This window comes from Mus musculus, chromosome 11, assembly GCF_000001635.26.
Source record: "Mus musculus strain C57BL/6J chromosome 11, GRCm38.p6 C57BL/6J".
In the NCBI taxonomy this organism is placed as follows: Eukaryota; Metazoa; Chordata; class Mammalia; order Rodentia; family Muridae; genus Mus; species Mus musculus.
In genome coordinates, this window is record NC_000077.6 from 80244994 (window position 1) to 80268330 (window position 23337).

The window sequence follows — 23337 nt, forward strand, 5'->3', positions numbered from 1 at the left end:
CTTCTTCCTCTTCCTCCTTCTTTCTCTGTGTTATATATTATAGGCTAAGAATTCAATAGTGTGAAGTAGTTCCACAGCTACAGGATGGATATATGAATATATATGATACTATTTGTGGGGATTGGGTGTTTTGCCTTCATGTATGTCTGTGTGAGGGTGTCAGGTCCCCTGGAACTGGAGTTACAGACAGTTGTAAGCTGCCATGTGGATGCTGGAAATTGAACCCAAGTGCTCTGGAAGAGCAACCAATGCTCTTAACTGCTGAGCCATCTGTCAAACCCTTGTTTGTTCTTTTTATTTGTTTAGTTTTTCATGAGACAGAATTTCTCTGTGTAGCCCTGGCTGTCCTGGAACTCACTCTGTAGACCAGGCTAGCCTGAAACTCAGAGATCTGCCTGCCTCTGCTTCCTAAATGCTAGGACTAAAGTTACAGCTACCTAGCTGGCACTGTTTTTTTTTAAACAATGATTTCGTGGATTCAAGCTTAGGTTGACAGGCTTGCTCAGCAAGTGTTTTTAGCTGCTAAGTCATCTCCTGGCTCCTTTTAAATTTTTCTTCTGTTTTTTGAGGTAGGACCTGATGTTGTATAGGCTAAAGATACCCTTGACTGCCTGATCCTTCTGCCTCCAACTCCTGAGTGCTTGGATGATAGATAGACCTAAGGTAGAATGAAGCTGAGGGCTGTGTGCAGAGACAAGTGTTGTCCCTGCTGAGCCACATCCCATCTCAGCATCAGAGTGCTTTGCACAGTTGTTAGTTCAACCTGCCCTAATACGTAGGAAAAATAGCTTGATGTGTCTTTGGATTGACCATTCCTAGTACCTCTTCTGAGGAATGTCATAGCATCCCAGAGCCTTTTCCCTGAGACTGTCTGTGTGACTGAGGAGAAGGTATCTTTGTTCATGCTGTTATCGCACAGGAATACTTGTTTCCGTTTTTTAAATTCATTTCTCAAGTGAAATTTTAATATTTGATTAATGATTTATTCTTAAATTTTTTCATCAACAGGCTAAAAATACCTCCTGATTGCACTACTGAATTAAATCATCATGCATATTTGTTTCTCCAGAGCACCTTTGACAAACATGATTTGGTAAGCCTTCTCCTGCATTTTTCCAATGTACATAGTTTTTATGTTATTTTCTAAAATATTACAAAGGATTTTTCTATGAATGATTTCCTTTTATCCTCTGAGCTACCCAATGTTTATGATATGTCGCCCAAACCTTAAGCTTTTAATCAAATGTTTTTATTGTTTTCTTTGTATGAAAAGTCTAGTTTTCCGGTAGACTTTTATAATGTGAGGCGATGTCTTAATAAAACATAAAAGTTCTTATAAAAGTTGTTATTTTAGGACCAGTGGTTGTGGCATACACCTTTAATCCCGGCACTGATTCAGGAAACAATCAGACAAAACAGAAAAAACGTTTCTCATCTTATTTTACTTCATCTATTTATTTTGAGACAGGGATTCTCTGTGTAGCCCTGACTGTTCTGGAATTAGCTCTGTAGGCTGGCCTCTGCCTCTGATTAAAGGCATGCACTACCAGAGCCAGCAAGAGTTCTTATTTAGAATGAGTTTCTCAAAGCATGGCTTTACTGGCGGAGAGAGCGGTTTGTTTGGGGCCTCTCAGGCTTGTGAGTGTTATATTACCTCTTTTGTGTGTTTTCAGGACAGAGACTGTGCTTTGTCGCCTGATGAACTTAAAGATTTATTTCAAGTTTTTCCTTACATACCTTGGGGACCAGATGTAAATAACACAGTTTGCACAAATGAAAGAGGCTGGATAACCTACCAGGGGTTCCTCTCCCAGTGGACGTGAGTATAGAGCCCGCCTCTTTGTTCTGGAGTCTTACATTATGGTGCTTGCCTGTCAGATGTGGGAGATCTTTCCATCATATCTTCCTCTAAGCAGCGTGTCTCAGATAAGCTGTGGACATTTTTCTAAGTTTGTCAAGAAGGGCTGTTTTCTTCATGGTGATGTCGTAGGAAATAGTAACATTACGTCAAAATGAAGCTAGTTGTGTACTCTTTGTTTGATTAAGAAAGTTTTGGAACTGTTGTTATATTTCACAGTCCTTCAGCTAATGGGAAGAAGTGTGTTTTGCTGGGCACTAGAGTTTGCATTTGTTGTTTTAAATGATTTTTAGTTAATTTTCTAAAACTTAATGATGAGTCTAAAACTTACTTAGAGCATGGTTGGCATTGTGCCAAGAACATTGAAGACATTCTCTGTTTTTACATGATGTCAGCATTACTTTAGCATTGCTGAGGAAAGTTTCATTTTCCAGAGAGGTGGTAGAGGTGGTGTTAAAGAAAACAGGCTCCACCCCAAGGAAAGATCCCTGAGGCTGACTTTTTCAACATTTCCTCTGTTCTCTTCCTCTTCTCCACCAGCTCTCCCTCTCTATCCATCTCCTTTCTCCCTCCCCACTGTCTCCCTTTTCTTGTTTTCTTGTTGTTGTGAGCCTAGCTTTTGGCAGCTAAGCCATCTCTCCAGCCCTATCTCCATTTTTTACATCCAGGTCTCACATATACTATGCTGGCCTGGAACTGATTATGTAGCTGACAGTGACCTTGAACTTTTAACCCTTAAAGATCTGGGATTTCATGCCTGTTCTTGTTCTTTTGTTGTTTGTTTGTTTTTTTGCTAGGGATCAAACTCAAGATTATATCAACTGAGCTACACCCCAAACTCTCCCACCCCAAGTACATAAGAAGGACCAATTTTGGGTATTTTTAGGGGGTAGTTTTTGCTTTTCTGTCAAATCATTTCATATCTGCTTACTTTTTGCCTTGTTGGTGTGTGCTGGACCTTATGATAGCCTGGAAAGCATATATATAGTATTTCCCCGTCGTAGGTTGTACCAGCATTCATCTGTGCAGAAGTTCATTTGCACAGGCTTGCTCTCTGTGGCAGAAGGAGTAGAGGAATTACCCTGTACTTAGCCACCAGCTCTGCTATAGCAATGGAGTGTGGGAAAGGGTATGGTTGGAGAGCTGGGGAGAGGCAGCTCAGTCAGTAAAGTGCTTAGAAGGACCTGAGTTTCTATTCTAGGAGCTCATGTAAAGAAGTGCAGATATGGCACGCATGTCTCGTCCCCTCCGGGAAGGTGGACACAGGCATGTGCAGCCCTGAGCCTCACTGGCCCTCAGCTTAGCTTTCTTGGAAGGATTCCAGGCTAGTGAGAGAGTTTCTCAAATATGACGTACACAGCTCCTGGGGAAGGATACCAAAGATTGTCGTCTGTCACGCATGTGCACGCCCACCTTTACACTTATGTGCATGCACGCACACAGAATCATTGGACACAGAGAAAGTAACGCAGCCTGACAAGCACCTGGATTTGATCTCGTGGGTGGGGCTTGCTTTTGTTTTAGTTATCGGAATTTTTTTCTGTGAAAGTTCATATGGACATAAGCCTTGTAACTTCTGGTTTTAGGCTCACCACCTACTTAGATGTGCAGCGTTGCCTGGAGTATTTGGGATATCTAGGCTATTCCATACTGACGGAACAAGAGTCTCAAGCTTCAGCCATTACAGGTAAGCAAATGGATGCTAATGCCTAGGAACTTTTTTTTTACCTCAAGTTTTGGGAGAAGGGAGTGTAGCTCAGTTGGTAGAGTGTTTGCCTAGTGTGCACGAGGCACTGGGTCTCATCCCTAGTGCTCCTTGAACTGGGAATGGTGGTGCATGCCTGTAATGCCAGCAGCAGTTCAAGGTCATGCTCAGCAAAAAAACCCAATTGGAGGCCAGCCATGTTATATAAGACCCCTCTGAAAACAAAAAATGGGGCTGGGCAGATGGCTCAGCAGTTACGAGCTCTGGCTGTTCTCTCAGAGTGCCCATGTTAGGTTCTCAGCATCTATGTAGTAGCTTACAGCCATCTGTAACTGTTCCTGGAGATCCAACATACTCTTCTCACCTCCACGGGCTCCAGGCACTCACGTATATGCGGGCCTAACACACTCAAACACAAATCATTTTTTTAATTAAAAAAACAAAACAAAACAGCACAATAGCTATGATTACTTATACAGGACCTGTACATGGTTGGTACAATCTACCTCAAGGGCTTACAGGGCCTCATCTCACTCGAGGTTGTATAGGTAGTTAATGGTTGCTGGGGAAGGAAGACATTTTCTTCAGTGGTATAGCCCCTGGTAAGTGATTAGATACCTATTCCTATAAATAACCTCTCATACTCTTGTAAGTGACACTAATGGATCAATAAAAAGGCACAAAAATGGGGCTGGAGAGATGGCTCCGCGGTTAAGAGAACTCTCTGCTCCTCAGAGGACCTGGCTTCAATTCCCAGCATCCACATGACAGCTCACAGCTATATGCAACTCCAGTTTCAGGGGATCTGACACCCTCACACAGACATACATGCAGGCAAAGCACCAATGCACATGAAATTATACAAACAAACAAACATGAAAGACTTGTTGGAAAGGAGAAGGGGGATCAGTGGGAGTGGGAAAGGAACGAGAGGGTAATGTGGAGGGGGTGAAGGCCATCACAGTGCACCCTATACATGTGGGAAAGGAGACCTGTTACTGTAAGAGTTAATACATGCCAATATAATGTTTTAAAAGGAGTCAGAAATGTGAACAAAGCTATCCAGGGGCCAGAAAAAGAAATCACTTCAAAGGTTACAAAGATAAGATCATCTTATTCTGTGTCTGTATTTGTTTTGCTTGTCATGATTTGACAGTTTTTCAAACTTATCAAAGGGGATAGAGCTTTTGCTCCTGTCCTGCTGCTCCCCAGTGCTCCAGTGATGAAAGTGAGAACGAGGTCATCGTCAGCTAGTAGAGAGTGGAGGCCAGTCTAGGTGACAGGAAATCCCGCCTCAGAAACTCTCCACCCTACTCCCCAAAAGAAAGACAGATATGGTACCTCGTTGTGCTGATTGCACAGTTTTGTTTTGTTTTCTTTTGTTTGGTTGGGTTTTGGTTTTGTTTTTGTTTTTGAGAAAGAGTTTCTCAGTGTACTGGAACTCTGGCTGTACTGGAACTAAGTCAGAGATCCACCTGCCTTTGCCTCCCATGTGCTGGGATTAGAGGTGAGCACCACTACCGCCCAGCTTGTAAATCAGACACTTCCTAAAAGTGAGATGAAGCAATACCCAATTTTATAGATGATGGAATGGAAGTATAGTGAGTAAGCCTTCGTGGTACATGTTCCTGTTGTTTGTTTTTCTCTTTAGTAACAAGGGATAAAAAGATTGACCTGCAGAAAAAACAGACTCAGAGAAATGTGTTCAGGTGTAATGTAATTGGAGTGAAAGGCTGTGGGAAAACTGGAGTTCTTCAGTCTCTCCTTGGAAGAAACCTAATGGTGAGGATTATCAGAATGTAATGTCTTCTAACAAACATTTATAGTAATGTTTTCAAACATTTCATAGGCATTATTTTTTTCAGGTAGTTATTAGAAGTCATGATGTACAGTCATTTAATCCCTATCTAAACACTGATTTTCCAAAAGATAACACCAGTGAAGCAAGATAGATATTAACCGGATTGGTGGTTCTGTGTTAAAACAGAGTCTCAGTAAGTACCTCAGGCTGGCCTGGGACTGGCTGCAGATCCAAGGCTGGTCTCAGACTCCAAGTCCTGGGTCTACCTATTGTTAAAGTTTAGATTCTGTAGTCTGGCTGTGGCATGAAGTTCATGTATCAAATCAAGAGTGCTGAGACTTAGTTCTGCCCTATTCCCTTGACTAAGAAGACTAATACTGTTTACAGATGGTTCTGGACTATGAGAATTGCCAGCAGATGGCTCCAGAATATCTGCTCACTAATCCTCTACTTCCTCTTCAGATACTGCTTTTACTTTATGCAAAAGAAATAAACCTTTAGCCTAATATCCTCAGAACTAAGGATAGAAAAGCAGTATCCTGTTTTTACTGATAAATAGCAATAGAGAGAGGGATGAATGCCTTTTTGTGTATAACACCAACACGTGAACTAAGGTATGTGCTGATGAAAAGAAGTTACTTTAATATTTTATTATAAACATTTAGATTTTTGGTTTTGTTTTTAGAGGCAGAAGAAAATTCGTGATGATCATAAGTCCTATTATGCAATTAACACTGTCTATGTATATGGACAAGAGAAATACTTGTTGGTAAGATCTTCTATGATACAAAGACTTAAAGCATTGCGTACCTTGTTAAATTAGTTTAAAACAAACTAGCTTTCATTTCATGGCAGTTATGCTGAATGCGGGTGTTACCTTTCACTTGGTTTACTCTTTGGAATGTTAACTCCACTGATTCTGTGTGATTAGTCTGTTTGTGCACCTAATTGTATATTAGCTACCCCATAATAAGAAACCCAGACAGGGGGCTGAGAGATGGCTTAGTGGTTAAGAGCAATGGCTGTTCTTCCAGAAGTCCTGAGTTCACTTCCCAGCATCAACATGGTGGCTCACAAACCATCTGTAATGGGACCCAATGCCCTCTTCTGGTGTGTCTGAAGACAGCTACAGTGTCCTCATATACATTTTATATATAAATAGGTAAAATATTTAAAAAGAAAAGAAATGTACTGTTGGAGGGCTAGTACTGTTGTACTGCTCCTGCAGAGGATTCAAGTTAGAGTCCCAGCACCCACCCACATCAGGCAGTTCACATTCACAGTCAGTCTCTCTCTCTCTTTCTCTTTCTCTCTTTCTCTCTGTCACAAGTGTATATATACACGCACACAAACACATCTTTCTCTTCTTTTTTTTTTTTTTTAAACATATAAATGGGGGCTCACTTTGTAACATTGGCTGGCCTGGAACTCACTTTGTAGACCAGACTGGCCTCAAGCTCAGAGAGATCCACCTGCATTTGCCTCCTGAGTGTTTTTTTGTTTTTGTTTTTGTTTTTGTTTTTTAAGTCACTGTTAATGAAATGGCATCAGTACTTGCCACAAAACCTAAGGTCTGATTTGATCTGTGAACCTACATAAAGATGGAGGGGAAAACCAGCTTCACAGAGGTATTCTCTGACCTTCACACACATGCAGCACACATGTGCCTTCTGAGCTAATAAAAAAAAAAAAAAAAAAAAAAACCACGCCAGGCAGTGGTGGCGCACGCCTTTAATCCCAGCACTTGGGAGGCAGAGGCAGGTGGATTTCTGAGTTCAAGGCCAGCCTGGTCTACAGAGTGAGTTCCAGGACAGCCAGAACTACACAGAGAGGCCCTGTCATGAAAAACCAAAATAAAGACAAACAAACTAATTGCTTCAAAATATTATTTTTAAATTCTAATGTCATTGGCTAGCAAATAGTATGAAGCCAGTGCTGGTGCTTGGTAGTTTATCTGTAATCTGATCAAGTTTATATGTTCATCAGGGAGGAGTATGGAAATATACATGAATATGAAAAGGGGAAAACATATCAGCGAATTATAGTATAAAGGTTCTGTGCTTTTCTTGGATGCTGTGAATTCCATTTCAGACTTGGTTCAAAATAGATTACCTCTGTGACTTCAGGAAGGTGCTTTCTCATAAGACAAAATTTCTAACCAACAGGGCAGTGGTGGCTTACACTGTTAATTCCAGCACTTGGGAGGCAGAGGCAAGTGGATCTCTGTGAGTTTGAGGCCAGCCTGGAACGGAGCAAGTTCCAGGACAGCCAGGACTACACAGAGAAACCCTGTCTCAAAAATCGAAAACAAAACAAAAAAATCCATACTTTATTTTTCTCAGAAATAGTTTCTCAGTTAATCACATTGAACAAATGTTAGATATTTTATGATGTTATATTTTACTCTGTCTGATAAGGGTTTTATGGTTTTTTATTGAATATTGTTTGTCTTGTATAGTGTTAAATATTTGTACTTAGTAGACATTGCTGACTATTAATATTCTTATGTTCTTTGTAAATCATTGTTTGTGTTTTGGACATAATTTGTCAAGTTACTTTTATATAAATATCACCATTCTTGGTTTCCCATAATCTTTTTATCTTACAAGCTGCACGATATCTCAGAGTCGGAATTTCTAACTGAGGCTGAGACCATTTGTGATGTTGTATGCCTGGTATATGATGTCACCAATCCCAAATCCTTTGAATACTGTGCCAGGATTTTTAAGGTTTGTTCTTATGCCCATGACTAATTATAACTTTGTATACAGTTTAAATGATCTCCAGTGTGGTGTTTCCTAGTCAGAAAGTAAAAGAAAATAGACTGCAGAGTTGTTTTCAAAATATATGCATCTAAAAATCTAAAACCAACAGCGTACATATATATATATATATATATGCAGCTATGTACCCTATCTCTGAAACTCCTAATTTCATTCCACACTAACTGAGCCCCAGTCAGAGCAGTAGCGTGTTCTTATGTACGTGTCACTTTGCATTACTGGAAGACCTTCTTGGCTGTTAGAGTGGAAATAGAGCATATATAGTGCCAGTTACCCAAAGAATGGCAGCCAGAGAAGGGAATGAACTGGGGCTTGCAAGGAGTAGCATTCACTTTATTAATAAGAGCAATAGGAGGAAAAAGCGATAGCTACAGAAAGATTTATTGTAGCATTGTTTTTAATATCAAAAACTCAGCCCAGCATGGTGCCGCTCGCCTTTAATCCCAGCACTCAGGAGGCAGAGGCAGGCAGATTTCTGAGTTTGAGGCCAGCCTGGTCTACAGAGTGAGTTCCAGGACAGCCAGGGCTACACAGAGAAACCCTGTCACGAAAAAACAAAAAAAAACCCAAACAAACAAAAAAAAACCCAACAACAACAACAAAAAACTCTCAGAAAATTCAGGCATCTAACAGTTGAAGAACAGTTTTCTAAAAAAGATCAATATCTAGTAAGACAATAAGCAAATGCTGAAAGCAATAGTTTAGATTCTGAAGTACAGAGATGATATAGCCTTATATTTTTAAATGTTGTATCCAGCATAATTGTAGTTGTATAAATATAAATGTATATGTTAAAACATTAGAGGCAATATAATGAAAGTGATACTTTTTATTATAGAAGATAGGCACATATTTTAACTGTTAGAAATTACAGCTATTGGGGCTGGTGAGATGGCTCAGTGGGTAAGAGCACCCGACTGCTCTTCCGAAGGTCCAAAGTTCAAATCCCAGCAACCACATGGTGGCTCACAACCACCCGTAATGAGATCTGATGTCCTCTTCTGGAGTGTCTGAAGACAGCTACAGTGTACTTACATATAATAAATAAATAATAAGTAAATAAATCTTTAAAAAAAAAAAAAAAAAGAAATTACAGCTATTGGGGCTGGAGAGATAGCTCAGCGGTTAAGAGCACTGACTGCTCTTCCAGAGGTCCTGAGTTCAAATCCCAGCAACCACATGGTGGCTCAGAACCACCTGTAATGGGATCCAATGCACACACTCTTCTGTTGTGTCTGGAGACAGTGACAGTGTACCCATATACATGAAATAAATAAACAAATATTTAAAAAAAATTATAGTGTCTCTTCAGAATTAGGGTTTTGTTACCTACAAGAAAAGCAGGCTTGGTCAGGCCTGGGGACAGGAGACTGACCTAGCACTACCAAACTTTGCTTCTCATTTTCTCCATTTGGAATGTCGTTGCTTTGCTTGTGTGGGGAGGTGTTCTCATTTACATCATTATATAGTAATTTTGGAATTTGCCATCAATATTTGATTTTATTTTTTTATTCCATAGCAACATTTTATGGACAGCAGAATTCCCTGCTTGATTGTAGCTGCAAAGTCAGACCTGCATGAAGTCAAACAGGAACATAGCATCTCACCTACTGATTTCTGCAGGAAACACAAAATGCCTCCACCTCAAGCCTTCACTTGCAATACTGCTGATGCCCCCAGTAAGGATATCTTTGTTAAGTTGACAACAATGGCCATGTACCCGTAAGTACTGCTCTGTCTTCATTTTCACGTTGCATGGGTCATAGTAACATTGCATGCCATTTGCCATGCGGCATCTTTGTCACATAAAAATTGTTCAGCAACAGAAAGAAACTTTGTAATGAGAAGGGCTAAATTTGAGCAACTGCAAATTTGGCTTGAGTGTCATAAATGATATGAGCATTGTTTCCAGAGTACTTGTATGGTTTTGATCGAGCCATAGCTGTCCTAACAGACTAGGATGATGGTAAAGCACAGATCCCACCACGCATCGGACAGCAATCCTGTCTGATAAAATGAAGCTGACATCATGTTGCTTTATTCTTATAAGGCATTTTCCATATGAACACAATTTCTTTTTTAAATTTTTATGTTGATAATTGACCTTTGGTGTGTGCTGAATTCTAGTCTTTTGAGCTTAAATTTTATGTTTGAATTCAGGATTTGCCTTTTTAAAGTGCTGTAAAAAGTTACAGGTGCAATGTCCATTATGTAAAGATTTTGCATTGTTATAGCCATAAATTCATGTACATTTATTATATCTATACATGCATATATATGCAAGCATATAACTATGGCTATCTTCATAGTTTACTAACTGCCTTAAAATTGCATGATCTTAATGACATCCAACTCACGTAGTGTTTTTGTTTAAATTCTATTTTGTAACAGAAGCAGCTTCTCAGGCAGTGCGTTTCTCAGGAGTTTAGAGCATACTCTGTTTATTTCTCTTGTCAGTCTTTAAGTCATTTTTCTCATGAAAACTAGAATAGAGTATAATCAATACAATATTCAAATACAATAATAATAATTGAACATTATTATAAACAAAGACTAATGCTTTCCAAAAAGGTGTTAATTGTACAGATCTTTGAAGTCATAGTATATTGTTGTTCTATTTAATACTTGGGAAAAAAACCAGCAAACCTTTGCTTTTTAATATAAGATTTAAAAACCCTTGTTTTACCTTTGCTTTAAGACTCTCATGTATGTTATCTGCAGAGAGGATCATTACAGAGGCAGCCTCTCCCGAGACATGGGCAGCACTGATAGAATAGAGAATTTGAGAAAAATCTGGGTCTTTCTAAAAACTGCTTTGTAAGTTACTTTTTCTTTATGATTCTGTGGGATTTGTTTACATTTCTTATAGGGTGGCCAAATCCTCTTGGTTGCTGTTAATATTTAGTTCTATCTAGAAACGCACTGCTTGGTCAGACCCCCTGCCTAGCTGTAACTCAGTGCCCTCCCTGCAGTGTCAGTACTTCTCCAGCTGCATAGGTAGCTGCAGGTGTGCCTAGAGCTGCATCTCTGAAGCACCCGTGCTAACTTGTGTGTGTGTGTGTGTGTATATATGATAAATGTACATATATGGACACTTCTATGTAACCAGTTACAACCACTTCTCATGAAGCATCTCCCTGTTGCTCAGCATACTTTGCATCTCTCCTTTTTGGTGGGTGGAGCCATGTGTATATAGAAGAGTCAGATCGAGTTTATAAAATCACGGATGGATTTCAGTATGACAGCTGGCAGTGTCTTAGTAGCAGACATACAATTCCTCACCACAAGCCAGATTTTAAAAAGAAATGTCTTGAACATTAATTCTCAAAATTGATTCTTGTTTTTCTTCATATTGTGAGTTAGGCACTTTTGGGTACTGCTAATGGTCACAACCATGCCACTGCATGCTGTGGTCTCATCAGCTCTCACAAGCTAAACCAAGTCCTTTGACTGAGAAGCCTTTGAAAATAATCAGATGTCCCAGGAAGTGATGGCATTAATTCATCCAATGGTGCTCTTCTCAGTGGGTTCTGCGCCAGTCAATACCTTGTCAAGGATGGTGTGATGGCTTTGTTTGTCTGACCACTGAACAGTCATTGAAGGCCCCTGCATTCTAGACAGGGCTTAGGTGAAGTGGGTTACCCCATGTGCCTGCACTAACCAGTGAAACTCCACTCAACCAGAAAGGAGTCAGCCCTTCAATTTCATAAGTGATTCAATTGGCTTACTGTAGATATTTGCATCCTTACCAGAGTGTCATCCGTCATACTTATAGCTACTGTTTTGTAGCTGATGAAATTGACTCTGCATTTCTTCTAGTACATATTTATGAAGCACTCTGGTTTCCTTTGGGAGCCAGGGTGCTTGGTGAATTAAAGACGATGCAGTTCATATCTTCGTAGGGTTGGCTTTTGTACGTTTGTCACCTTCTCCTTCCTGGTTTTCAGGCATGTGTGTATGCTGAGGGAGGAGGAAGACGAGGGAGCGCTTACTCAAATGCTAGCAAACCTGTCCTTTCAGTTGGTGCTATGCCTTACTCAAGTTTTATTTTTATTAATTTAGTTGAGGGTGCCATCTATTGCTGTGCATATGTATTCCACTAAATCTCATCTAATGATGATTCCACTCCCCCCTCCAGTTTTTTTTAAGTGTTAGCTAATATTCCCTAGATTTTCTCCAGGGAGGAAGGAAGAACTGTTCCTGCTTACTGTGTTTTCAGCAAATGTGGAATTCTGCACAACTTTAGCATGCCCCACACTGTCCTTCTCCTTTCTACAAACAATGTTGCTTATGCCTATTTTTTAAGCTGGCACCCTCGGCTTGTGCCGTGTTTAGAAGTGAGAACTCAACCCTGTCCTTCTGTGTGTTCACAGCCATGCCCGGTTACGCTGCATGTGCACCTGCAACAGGTGTACATTTTGCATCTGTCAGAACTTCCTCAACTCAGACTTGCTGCAATCTGTAAAGAACAAAATCTTCACTGCAGTTCTTAACAGGTTCTTAACTTTATTTACTGGGTACCAGGCATTCTGTTAAAATACAAAAGAAAACGTGGATAACTATTTATGATAGAGCTACTCACTACAAAAGCAAAAGCCAGCTGACCCCCACTAACTCCCACTGAAAGTCTCAATGTGGTGGCAATGTTTAGTTTGGGAATCATCATTAATAATGTTTTTTAATTAATAGGTCTATTTGGGGAACTATAAAACAAGATTTCAGTATTTTTCATTCCGAAAGTAGTTATCTGTTCCATTTTAGGACATAATATGTACATGGATATTATAGTCTTTTGGGTGTGAGTTGTAGATTAGAAGGACTTTTGTAGTAAGGAAAAGACATGTCAATCCAAAATCAAAAGCACTGTACTGTATTTAGTTCATGTTCCTATGACATACCATATGCAGACCATACTAATATGGATTATATTGTTTTCTTGAAACCATTTATAATTCTAGAATTCCTTTTGGGAAAAAAAAAAAAAGCACCTTGAGTGTTTACTTGAAAGAACATGGCTTCTAGAAACGAGACTAATAATCAACTTTAAAGGTTTTTTTTGTTTTTCTTTTTTAGGAAAAAAAATCAAATTTATTAAACGATCCCCAATTACTTTTTCAAGGGGTGGGGTGGGGGTTGTCGCTGACAACTAAACTCACATGTTATAAAGAACCCTTAGCTATTGAGTCACTTGGGGCTCTAAAGGTCTTAAGGAGTATGGAACAGAAAAAAGAGCTGTAGTGCTGGATTCTAAGCCTCCTCCCCAAGTTAATTAACCCTATCTATTCCAAATAAGCAGCTTACTTACTGAAGTCATACTCAGTGAGCTGATCTATGACATAGCCCTAGAAAGTAAGGTATTCTCTCAAAAATGAAATGGGGAAACGATGCATTTATTCTCTCAAAGCATTGAGCTTTCATTCTTCTCCTTACCATGCTACCCTTTTAAATGTTTTTAAATTTAAAACCTATGTAGTATAAGTTTATATTTTATATCAAGGATACGTCTAAGGATGAATTTGGTTTCTTAATCATCTAAATACAGTTAAGAGCTAGACTTGATTAAACATATGATCAAGCTAATAATAGATTTAGTTAAAAATGGCTTAGCTACTTGGCCCATCCTTGACTACTCTAGCTGCATCTATATCCTGGCTAGACTCTAACTGGATTAAATAATCTGGTATGTGGCCACCACCAATGTAGGAGCTGAGCCCATGAGATGCTGACTGTTTGCCAAGAGTTTTAAAGGTATTCTCCAAGTGTTTTAGTGATGCTTTGAGCAGTAACAGCTCAAGAATAAGAATGTGGCCTGTTTAAGTACTGCTTTAAGGGCTGGTGAGATGGCTCAGTGGGTAAGAGCACCCGACTGCTCTTCCGAAGGTCCAGAGTTCAAATCCCAGCAACCACATGGTGGTTCACAACCATCTGCAACGAGATCTGATGCCCTCTTCTGGTGTGTCTGAAGACAGCTACAGTGTACTTACATGTAATAAATAAATCTTTAAAAAAAAAAAAAAAAAGTACTGCTTTAAGGGGATTACCTTGCTCCTCGGTAGTAAAGTTCTGCCTGTCTTTTCAGAGTATCTGGTAATGAGACAGACTCCCCCATGGTGAGTGGCAAGAGTGTAAGGCTAGTTTAAACCAAACAAACCAAGCTCTATTTTTTTGTTTTTTTGTTTTTTTTTTTAGGTATTTATTTCATTTACATTTCCAATGCTATCCCAAAAGTCCCCCCCACGCTCCCCCACCCACTCCCACTTCTTGGCCCTGGCGTTCCCCTGTACTGAGGCAGATAAAGTTTGCATGACCAATGGGCCTCTCTTTCCACTGATAGCCAACAAGGCCATCTTCTGATACATACGCAGCTAGAGACACAAGCTCTGGGGGGTACATGGCTTAGTTCATATTGTTGTTCCACCTATAGGGTTGCAGATCCCTTTAGCTCCTTGGCTACTTTCTCTAGCTCCTCCATTGGGGGCCCTGTGATCCATCCAATAGCTGACTGTGAGCATCCACTTCTGTGTTTGCTAGGCCCCAGCATAGTCTCACAAGAGACAGCTATATCTGGGTCCTTTCAGCAAAATCTTGCTAGTGTATGCAATGGTGTCAGCTGGTGTTGGGTTTTAAGAGTTGGAAGATTCTGAAATTCATCTGGCTACTACCATGAGAATGGCTCTCTCTGAATGCCTTCTTGAGAGTAGCTATTTGTTTACAGCTTTCTGTTTTGGAGAGAAGTTTTGCATTTGCTCTTAATTTCTTAGGTAAGATGTTTTTCCTGTAGCTTTCCTCTCTTAGTTTTAGCTCTGTCCTTTAGAACAGCTTACAGCCACTCTTCCTCATCAACACAGCAGTCCTTCAGACTTCTTCTAGGTTATAGCAGGTAGGAAAGCAGTGTGGGTGAGTGGAGGCCCAAACTCAGTTCCCAGAGGATCTAGAATTGTAGGTGAGGGGGTGGGCGGATGAAGTGCCCAGGTGTGAGGAGAGAGAGGCTGGAAGAGGCCTCTGCAGGAGGCACTCACTGTTCTGCTCTATCCTGTGCCGGGGAGGACCGCTGCTGCCTGGCTCTCTGATTCTACAAAACACTACAAATCAGAAGTTTTATGTGACATGAGCTTGACATGCTACTACTCACACTTCTAATCCCCACATTAGAGAGAGAAACTGAGGCAGGAGAATCACTATGTGCTTGTACCACAGAAGTTGTTCTAATGTGCTAGAATGAGGCCCTGTGGTGGCACACTCCTTTAGTCCAGGCAGAAGCAAGTGGATCTCTGAGTTCCAGGCCAGCCTGAGCTACAGGCTTCCAGGATAGCCAGGGCTACACACCTTGTCTCAACAAACAAAAACCCACCAAAAAACAAAATTTGATGTGAAATCTTCTGGTAATTGACAGATATGCATTAAAGACTTTAAAGGGGTTGGAGAGATGGCTCAACGGTTAAGAGCACTGACTACTCTTCCGAAGATCTTGAGTTCAAATCCCAACAACCACATGGTGGCTCACAACCATCCGTAATGAGATCTGATCTGATGCCCCCTTCTGGGGTGTCTGAAGATGACTAACATATAATAAATAAATAAATCTTTGGGCCTGAGTGAGCGGGGCTAGAGAGAGGAGAAATAGTGTCTGAAGACAGCTACAGTATACTTACATATAATAAATAAAATCATATTTTAAATAAAGACTTTAGAAATTACCAGAACAAAGTATGTGTGTACAAGCCACCATTTTGCAGTCTTAGTTTTAAGGTAGTCCCTTGAAAATGGAGGCAGACAGAGCCTGGTGCAGTGCTTAGATTACCACATGTTCAAGAGCCTGTCCCAAACAAGCACAGCAGAGAAAGGAGGACCCCAGGGGATGACAGTGTCTCCGTTCCTCACCCCACAGTTGACTAGTCACCCAAGGAAACGTATTTGGGTATTGAGGAGAATGGAGACTTCTGTTTTCTCCGGTTTTGACAGTAGTTGGTGGTTGGTCACTACTGGTTGCCGTGCTAAGCATATCTTAATTAATACTGTTAATAAAGAACTGGTACTTAATTAAAAGTCGTTGATGGACTGTTAGCTGAGCCTCATTACCTGAGGAGGGCATGCACACATGCAAGAAAGCAAGCATGCTTCAACCCAGCAGCACCCCAGAGGCAGAGACAGCAGGAACTGTGTGAGTTCCCGGACAGCAAGGGCCACCTAGAACCCTTATTTCATATCTGAATAGTTTCATAATTTTGTCTTAGGGTTTTATTGCTGGGAAGAGACATCATGAACATAGCAACTCTGATAAAGAACCTTTAATTGGGGCGGGCTTACAGTTTCAGAGGTTTAGTCTCTTATCATGGAGGGAAGCACAGCAGTTTGCAGGCAGACATGGTGCTGGAGAAGCTGAGAGGTCTACATATTGACCCAAAGGCAGCAGACAGAGACTTATCACATTGGCCAAACTTGAGCGTATATGAAACCTTGAAGCTCACTTCCACAGTGACACACTTCCTCCAACAAGGCCATACCTTATAGTATACCACTCCCTATTAGCCAAGAATTCAAATACACGACTCTATTCTAGTCTAGTCTAGTCTACTCTATTTCTATTTCTATTTCTATTTCTATTTCTATTTCTACTCTTTAGAATTGAGGGTGGGAGGTAGGGGACAATTCTATTCAAACCTGCCCTGCCCCCGTCATATTCAATCATATTGTACTCCCTGCCCCCATACACTTGTAGCCATACCATAATGCAAAATGCATTTAGTCCTACTTCAAAAGTTCCCATAGTCTGTCATAGTCTCAACAATATTTAAACGTCCAAAGTTCAAGGTCTCATGCAATCTGTTAAATGTAATGCCCTAAAAATCAAAGTCAAAACATCAGATCACATACTTCCAATATATAATGGCACAGAACATACAGTACCATTCAAAAACATAGGGAAGGGATCCAGTATTTCCTCACTGGATCAAAGCAAAACCTGAAAACTAACAGACAGACATCAAACTCTGCATCTCCATGTCAGATGTATCTTCAGATCTCCAACTCCTTTCAGCTTTGTTGATTGCAAAACATTTCTTTCTCTAGGGTTGGTTTCACACCCTGGTAACAACTTTCCTCAGCAGGTATCCAACAGCTCTGGCATCTCTAACCTCTTGGGGGTCTCTATGACAATCCAGGCTTCACCTTTGCACAATGGCCTCTCTGGGCCTCCATGCAAGGACACCCCTGACACATGCCTGGCTTCAGTGGCTTTCCTTAGTCATTGAGGGAGATTTCATAACCCCTTTCTTCTATCTTGACTCTAAAGCCAGAAGAGCCACACGTCTGAAGCTGCCAAGTTATGCTGCTTGCTAGGGCTAGAACATGGCACCCTTGTTCTATTACATCTATACCAGCTTGCTTTCTGTTTCCAGTGGTTTCCTTCACTGCCTAGGCTTGGCTGTCCTGGAACTTGTAGAGTCAGACCTTGCTCTGACTTTGAACTTGAGAGCTGCGGTGCCTCTGTCCTGATCACTGCACTAAAGGAGTATGTATACTATCACACCTGAGCTCTAGCTGCTCTCTAGTTGCTTTTCACAGGATGGAGGCTCAGCTGGGTGTGGTCTTCTGTGAGTCACCACTCCCATCCGTTTATCATCTTGAATCCTATGATTTAGCCCCTCTCACTTTTGGTGCCACTCTTCACAGTTTGTATTTTCCCTTGCTTAGTGTGCTCTTTTTCATCAAAACACTTTCTGTAAGAGTGGACAGTAGTAACCACGTAACAGAGTCTGCACTAGGCTGTTTTGAGATTTCTTTTGTTAATGCAATTAATCTAAATCTCTTCACCTTGTCCTCAGGCAGACTCTTCAGACTAGGGCAAAAAGCAGCCACATTCTTCACTAAAATATCATAAGAACCCTCTCTAGGCAACATAGTAAAATTCTTCTCCTCTGAAACCTCTTGAGCCAGGCCCCCACAGTGCAGATCATCATCAGTACCACTGTCTTGTGCTACCAGGATGGCCCATTGAGCAGTGCTCAAAGCATTCCACTGCTTTCCTAAATCAAAGACCCAAAATCCACATTTCTCTAAACAAAAGCATGGTCACACCTATCACAGTAATACCACACTCCAGGTACCAGCTTCTGTCTTAGGGTTTTATCACTGTGAAGAGACACCATGACCAAGGCAACTCTTATAAAGGAAAACATTTAATTTGGGGCTGGCTTACAGTCTAGTCCATTATCATCATGGTGAAAAGCATGGTATTATGCAAACATACTTGGTGTTGGAAGAGCTGAGAGTTCTGTATCTTGATCTGAGGGCAGCAGAAGGAGATTGTATCATACTGGCTGGACTTGAGCATATATGAGACCTCAAATCCCACCGGTGACACACTTCATCTATACCTCCTAATAGTGTCACTTCCTAAGCCGAGCATTCAAACCCAGGGGCCTCTGGGTCCATTCCTATTGACCACCCACACGAGAAGGTCATCTGAGCTTTGCTTTCATTTCCAACACTGTAAATTTTGTTACTGGGGAAAAACACCATATAGTTAAATTTAAAGTAACTCAAAAGCTTGTGTTACAGATTCTCAGTCAGCTGCTCCTGCTTAGGACTTCAGGTTATTTTCCATTTAGTTTGTATATTGAAGAATATGATGAGGTAGTTTGTCTGATTTGTTCTTTGAGCATCCCTAGTCAGCGTAGAGATTATGGAGCATTTCCTGTGTATCCAAATCATCTGTAAACTTGGGTTTTTACTGCTTGAGGAAGCATTCTTTTTTTTTCTTTTCTTTTTTTCTTTTTTTTTTAAAACTTGGGTTTATGAGACAGGGTTTCTCTGTGTAGCCCTGGCTGTCCTGGAACTCACTCTGTAGACCAGGCTGGCCTCGAACTCAAATCCGCCTGCCTCTGCCTCCCAAGTGCTGGGATTAAAGGCGTGCGCCACCACTGCCCGGCTAGAGATTGTTTTTAACTCAGCAGTTATCTATGTAATACATAGATTTTTAAATATAGAAAGCATAAGATTCAATCTGATAGAAAAGCAACCCAAAATATATGTAGGATGTTAAATTGAAAGATGTTATTTCAATAACATCTCTGCTGTGAACTGTGTGCATGTGTATGGAAGGTTAAAAGCCCGGGTAGCTGAGTGGGGTGCCATGCTGTTAGCAGACGACGAAGGCAGTATTACTCACCAGGTGCACGCCGTCAGCTCCGTAGAAGATTCCATCTTCATGGAGTCATCTCACGGTCAGCTTTTTCTTGATGACAGGTAACATTCCCCACCAGCAGTGGGCTGGCCTTGTTAGAGTCTTCCCAGCTAGACAAAACCGAGGTCTAAACATTCTCTTCCCTAACCTTTTAAGAAGTAAAAACAATGCCTGCTAGAAGAACTAACTTAGCATGTAGAATGAACTGTGATATCCTTTGCTGTGTAAAACATAACTGTGGGAAAAGAGACTTGGGGGGGATGAGCTGAGCTGTGGAGTGCATGTGGTGTTTGCCTGTGTGAAGAGCACAGAGCACTGGCTTGTGTTGCAGTGGTTTCTAGGGAAGAGCAGATTGCATTTGTGAGAACTAATCCAAACTTGTATAGCTATGATTAAGGTTAAGCAGTTATGTACAATTTGAACTCTTGGCTCTTAATTCCTTTGCATATGACAGTGTCTTCTTCTTTTAATGATCTGACTCTTGCTTGCCTAATTGTAAAGTAGCCAAGATTGTCTAAACTGAGCTCTTAATTCTGGAAGTTCTCATAGCACCTCTGTGTGTCCCCTTATCTGAAAGCCCAGCCTAACTCTCTTCACTGCCACTTAAATACAGTGTTCAGATCATTGCTTTAAGCTCTGTCCTGTTCATGGTAAGCTGTCATACTCGAGACGCCTGAGGGTGCTTAGCAGTGTTACACTAACTGAACATGCTCACAAACGCAGTTTGTGGCACAGGCTCTCCCAGATCTTGTCATGCATAATATGGCTTCTTTTGTGCCGTTATCTTTTGATGCATCATCACATTACCTCATGCCCTTCATTTGCTGTCGTTACCACTGCCTGTCTGACTAACATCAAGGTTTGTTGGGTTTAGTTTTTGGGTTTTTTTCTCTTTCAATTAGCAGTGACCAAACTAATGCAAACTGGTCAATCTTCCCTTCTTCCTTGGAATTTTTTAAGAGGGGGTTAATTCCATTGCTCTTGAGACAGTATTGTCACTTGTCAATTAACTGCTTACAAGATAGCTTTTCATTCCTGAGGACAGAAGAGCTGTCTTCCTCACAGACAATGAATGTGACCCTGAAAATGGGAGACTCTAGCCTAATTCTCATTTTGAAGGACTATGGTGACATTAAAAATATTCAGCTGATTTATCTGACTTCATTTCCCACGTGACAAAAATATAGAAAATTTTAGGTGTTAGCTTCTGACTAGTCGCTAACTGTAAGACATTTGTCTCTCCTGAAGCCTGTTTTGTAGTATTCGCTATATCGACCAGGGTTTTGGGGAAGCACTACTGTATGCAGTTAGCCTGACAAGTGTGCTAACACTTCCCCCAGATGGACAGTTAGATGAGTACTGTAACTTTTTCCTACTAACAATGTTTTCAATATTAATTGTATTTTCTGACTGCAGGCACGTGACACAAGCTGACCTCAAGAGCTCAACGTTCTGGCTTCGCGCAAGCTTTGGTGCTACGGTCTTTGCAGTCGTGGGCTTTGCTATGTACAGAGCACTACTGAAACAGCGATGATTAAGGGAGGCACCGGCCTACCAAAACACATACTTCTATGTACATTCTGAATGCTTTAAATTCTGCTAGAATATTGAGATATTTATACATGCAGAGTTACTTTATTAATATTTGTAATTCATGCATAAGAGTATTTTACTCCTAGTAATGACTGCAGTATTGACTGGCATGTGGAAAGAAAACATCTTAGGAGCCAAATATAAGTGGCTAAATTTCAGAGGCCAAAAGGGAATATTTTGTAAATAATGTACATATTCAAGCAAGATACGGTCTCCTGAACTGACTTCAGAAATGTGTTTCCAGGCATTTCTACAGTAGTGTTCTAGTGTTCACTTGGCTCACCCTGCTAGGTTTCAGTCACCCAGAGATTGTGTTTACTCAGGCATCACGTATTTATTTCAAGGTGACTCAGAACAATCCTTCGGCTTCTGTAGCCGTTTCTCTCCATTTTTAAGATCACACAGGAGACGAGGTCAGCTTTCCAAAACCACTCTGTTTCCGTCACTTGCGGTAGGCCGGCTTCAAAGCCATCATGAAACCTAGAAAGTTGTGGAGCTGAGTATGTGGCTGAGGGCCTGAGGCAGGAGCAGGTGGCGGAGGTTACCTGTGTCACCACATTGCTTCTTTGTCAGAGTGTGGATTTTATAGCCCTTTCAATCAAATGGGGAAAACAGTTTGTATATTATCAATGTTTTTAGTTACAATAAAGAAGCCGCCCTGACCACTGCTGAATTCCCACCTGAAGTGAAACCGTCCTCGAATGGCCGTGTCTGTGTAGTTATTGCCGTAGCTGCATGTGTCATGATGTGTTCTGTATCTGGCCAGGATAACCTAGAGGCAACACTTTTTTAATGGTAAAATAAATCTAATGAATATAAACTCTCACAATAAACCTATTTTTTCCATCATTGACCTTTTCAAGTATTTAAATAAATAACTGCTGTGTACTGTGATCTTGAGGTTTTTTGTCTTCTGAGGTAAATATCTCTGTCCAGATGTGAGTGTGCTCCTTTGGTTTCTACCTTTCTTAGTTTAGACATTATTTTTATACAAAAAAGTACTACTCGGTAGGAAGGAAGTTGTAGGATGTGTGTAGGAGATCTACTTAGAGGGCTGTGACGGCGATCTCTGAGGTCTGCCTGCCCTGCCTGCCCTTCTGACTCTGTCATGGTCGTCTACTCCTTGTCATGATGGCGCTTCCCTCTGTTGTTGGAAGGATATTTTACACAAGATCACCCTTCCTTAGCAACAGTAACGACTTCGCTGGTTACAAACCTGTTCACCTGCTTGTTCCCCTCTCCTCCTTCTTCCCATTTTCATTCTAAATTTGAAGAAAAAAAATTAAACGTGGAGAACCTCATTTTTATTTTCCTTATTATTATTTTTATTACATTTGTCTTTATTTTCTGTATCTGTGTGTACGTGGACCAGTGTGTGCCATGGCCTGTGTGTGGCGCTCAGAGTCGAGTTAGAGGAGTCAGTTCTCTGGTACAGTGTGGGTCTTGGTGATAGAACTTAGAACATCAGGCTTGGTAAACAGATGCCTTTATCTGCTGAGCCATCTTTGGCCCTTAATTTTGATTGTTTTCTGAGAATTTTCCATGTATCAAATAAATTGATCTCAGTTATACACTTTTCAAAGACAACTGTTTCTTTCCTTCTGCATTTCTCTTTGCTCCAACTAAAATATTGTTTCAAATAAATAGGCCTAATAGATGGCTGTGTTTGTGAGAAGCAGGAAAGAAAGTAATTTCTGGAGAGGTGGAAAGTGGCCGGGCACACACCTTTAATCCCAGCACTCAGGAGGCAGAGGGAGACTAATGGCTGTGTTCTAGTTCAGAGAATCCGTTCTTAAAGGTAGGTGGGGTGAGTGTGTGTGGAAAGTGCTGGGTTTAATATTCAAACTTTTTTTTTTAATCTTGTTTTTCGTTCGTTTTGGGGTTTTTGAGACAGGGTCTTACTTATGTACTTTGACTGGCCTTGAACTCCCTTTGTTGACCAGAAGGCTTCGGATTTATAGATGTACCTCTGATTAAAGTCTTAAAGGCAAATGCCACTGTGCCTGGCTAATCTTTTCACTTTGTGATAAATACCTTTGGTTCACACAAAGTCAGAGAGGGTAGTGGCCCCTTTTGTCTTTTTTGGTGTCTGACCTACAGTGCGAAGCCTGGATGCCCGCCTGTGTCTGTCAGTTGAATGGTGTGAGTGGCAGTCCTGACACAGCCTTCCTCATCGGCCTGTGGCTGTGTAGGTGTGTCCCTTCGTGTTACACTTTAGGAACTAGTTTGGGAAAGTACAGTAAGAGGTGTCTTCTGGCTTTGACAGTGTGCTCTAAAAGTTCTGAGAATACTCAGAAAAACGAGGGCGCTAATAACTAAAGGATCAAAGGAAACCCACTCACTCATCAATAGCATCGTCTCAGAAATTGACGACTATGAGGCCATTTGTTGCGATGCTTTAATGAGCAATAA

The 23337-nt window shown here is 40.9% G+C and overlaps 1 protein-coding gene across 10 annotated transcripts in view; it reads left to right on the forward strand.

Moving 5' to 3' along the window:
- Rhot1 (ras homolog family member T1) overlaps positions 1 to 22914 on the forward strand; it is a 59298-nt gene extending 36384 nt beyond the window's left edge. For 2 of the 10 annotated variants that reach the window (NM_001163354.2, NM_001362869.1), the window contains 9 exons: positions 1009 to 1093; positions 1674 to 1819; positions 3445 to 3545; positions 5215 to 5345; positions 6050 to 6133; positions 7974 to 8093; positions 9667 to 9869; positions 10869 to 10964; positions 20749 to 22914. In NM_001163354.2, coding sequence (NP_001156826.1) covers positions 1009 to 1093; positions 1674 to 1819; positions 3445 to 3545; positions 5215 to 5345; positions 6050 to 6133; positions 7974 to 8093; positions 9667 to 9869; positions 10869 to 10964; positions 20749 to 20866 — 1084 coding nt within the window. In that variant the 3' untranslated portion in view covers positions 20867 to 22914. Of the gene's footprint in view, positions 1 to 1008; positions 1094 to 1673; positions 1820 to 3444; positions 3546 to 5214; positions 5346 to 6049; positions 6134 to 7973; positions 8094 to 9666; positions 9870 to 10868; positions 10965 to 12520; positions 12644 to 19250; positions 19395 to 20748 lie in introns of all 10 variants that reach the window. The other 8 variants (NM_001163355.2, NM_001362870.1, XR_879726.3 and 5 more) reach the window with 7 other exon arrangements.
- Positions 22915 to 23337: the final 423 nt, after the last annotated feature.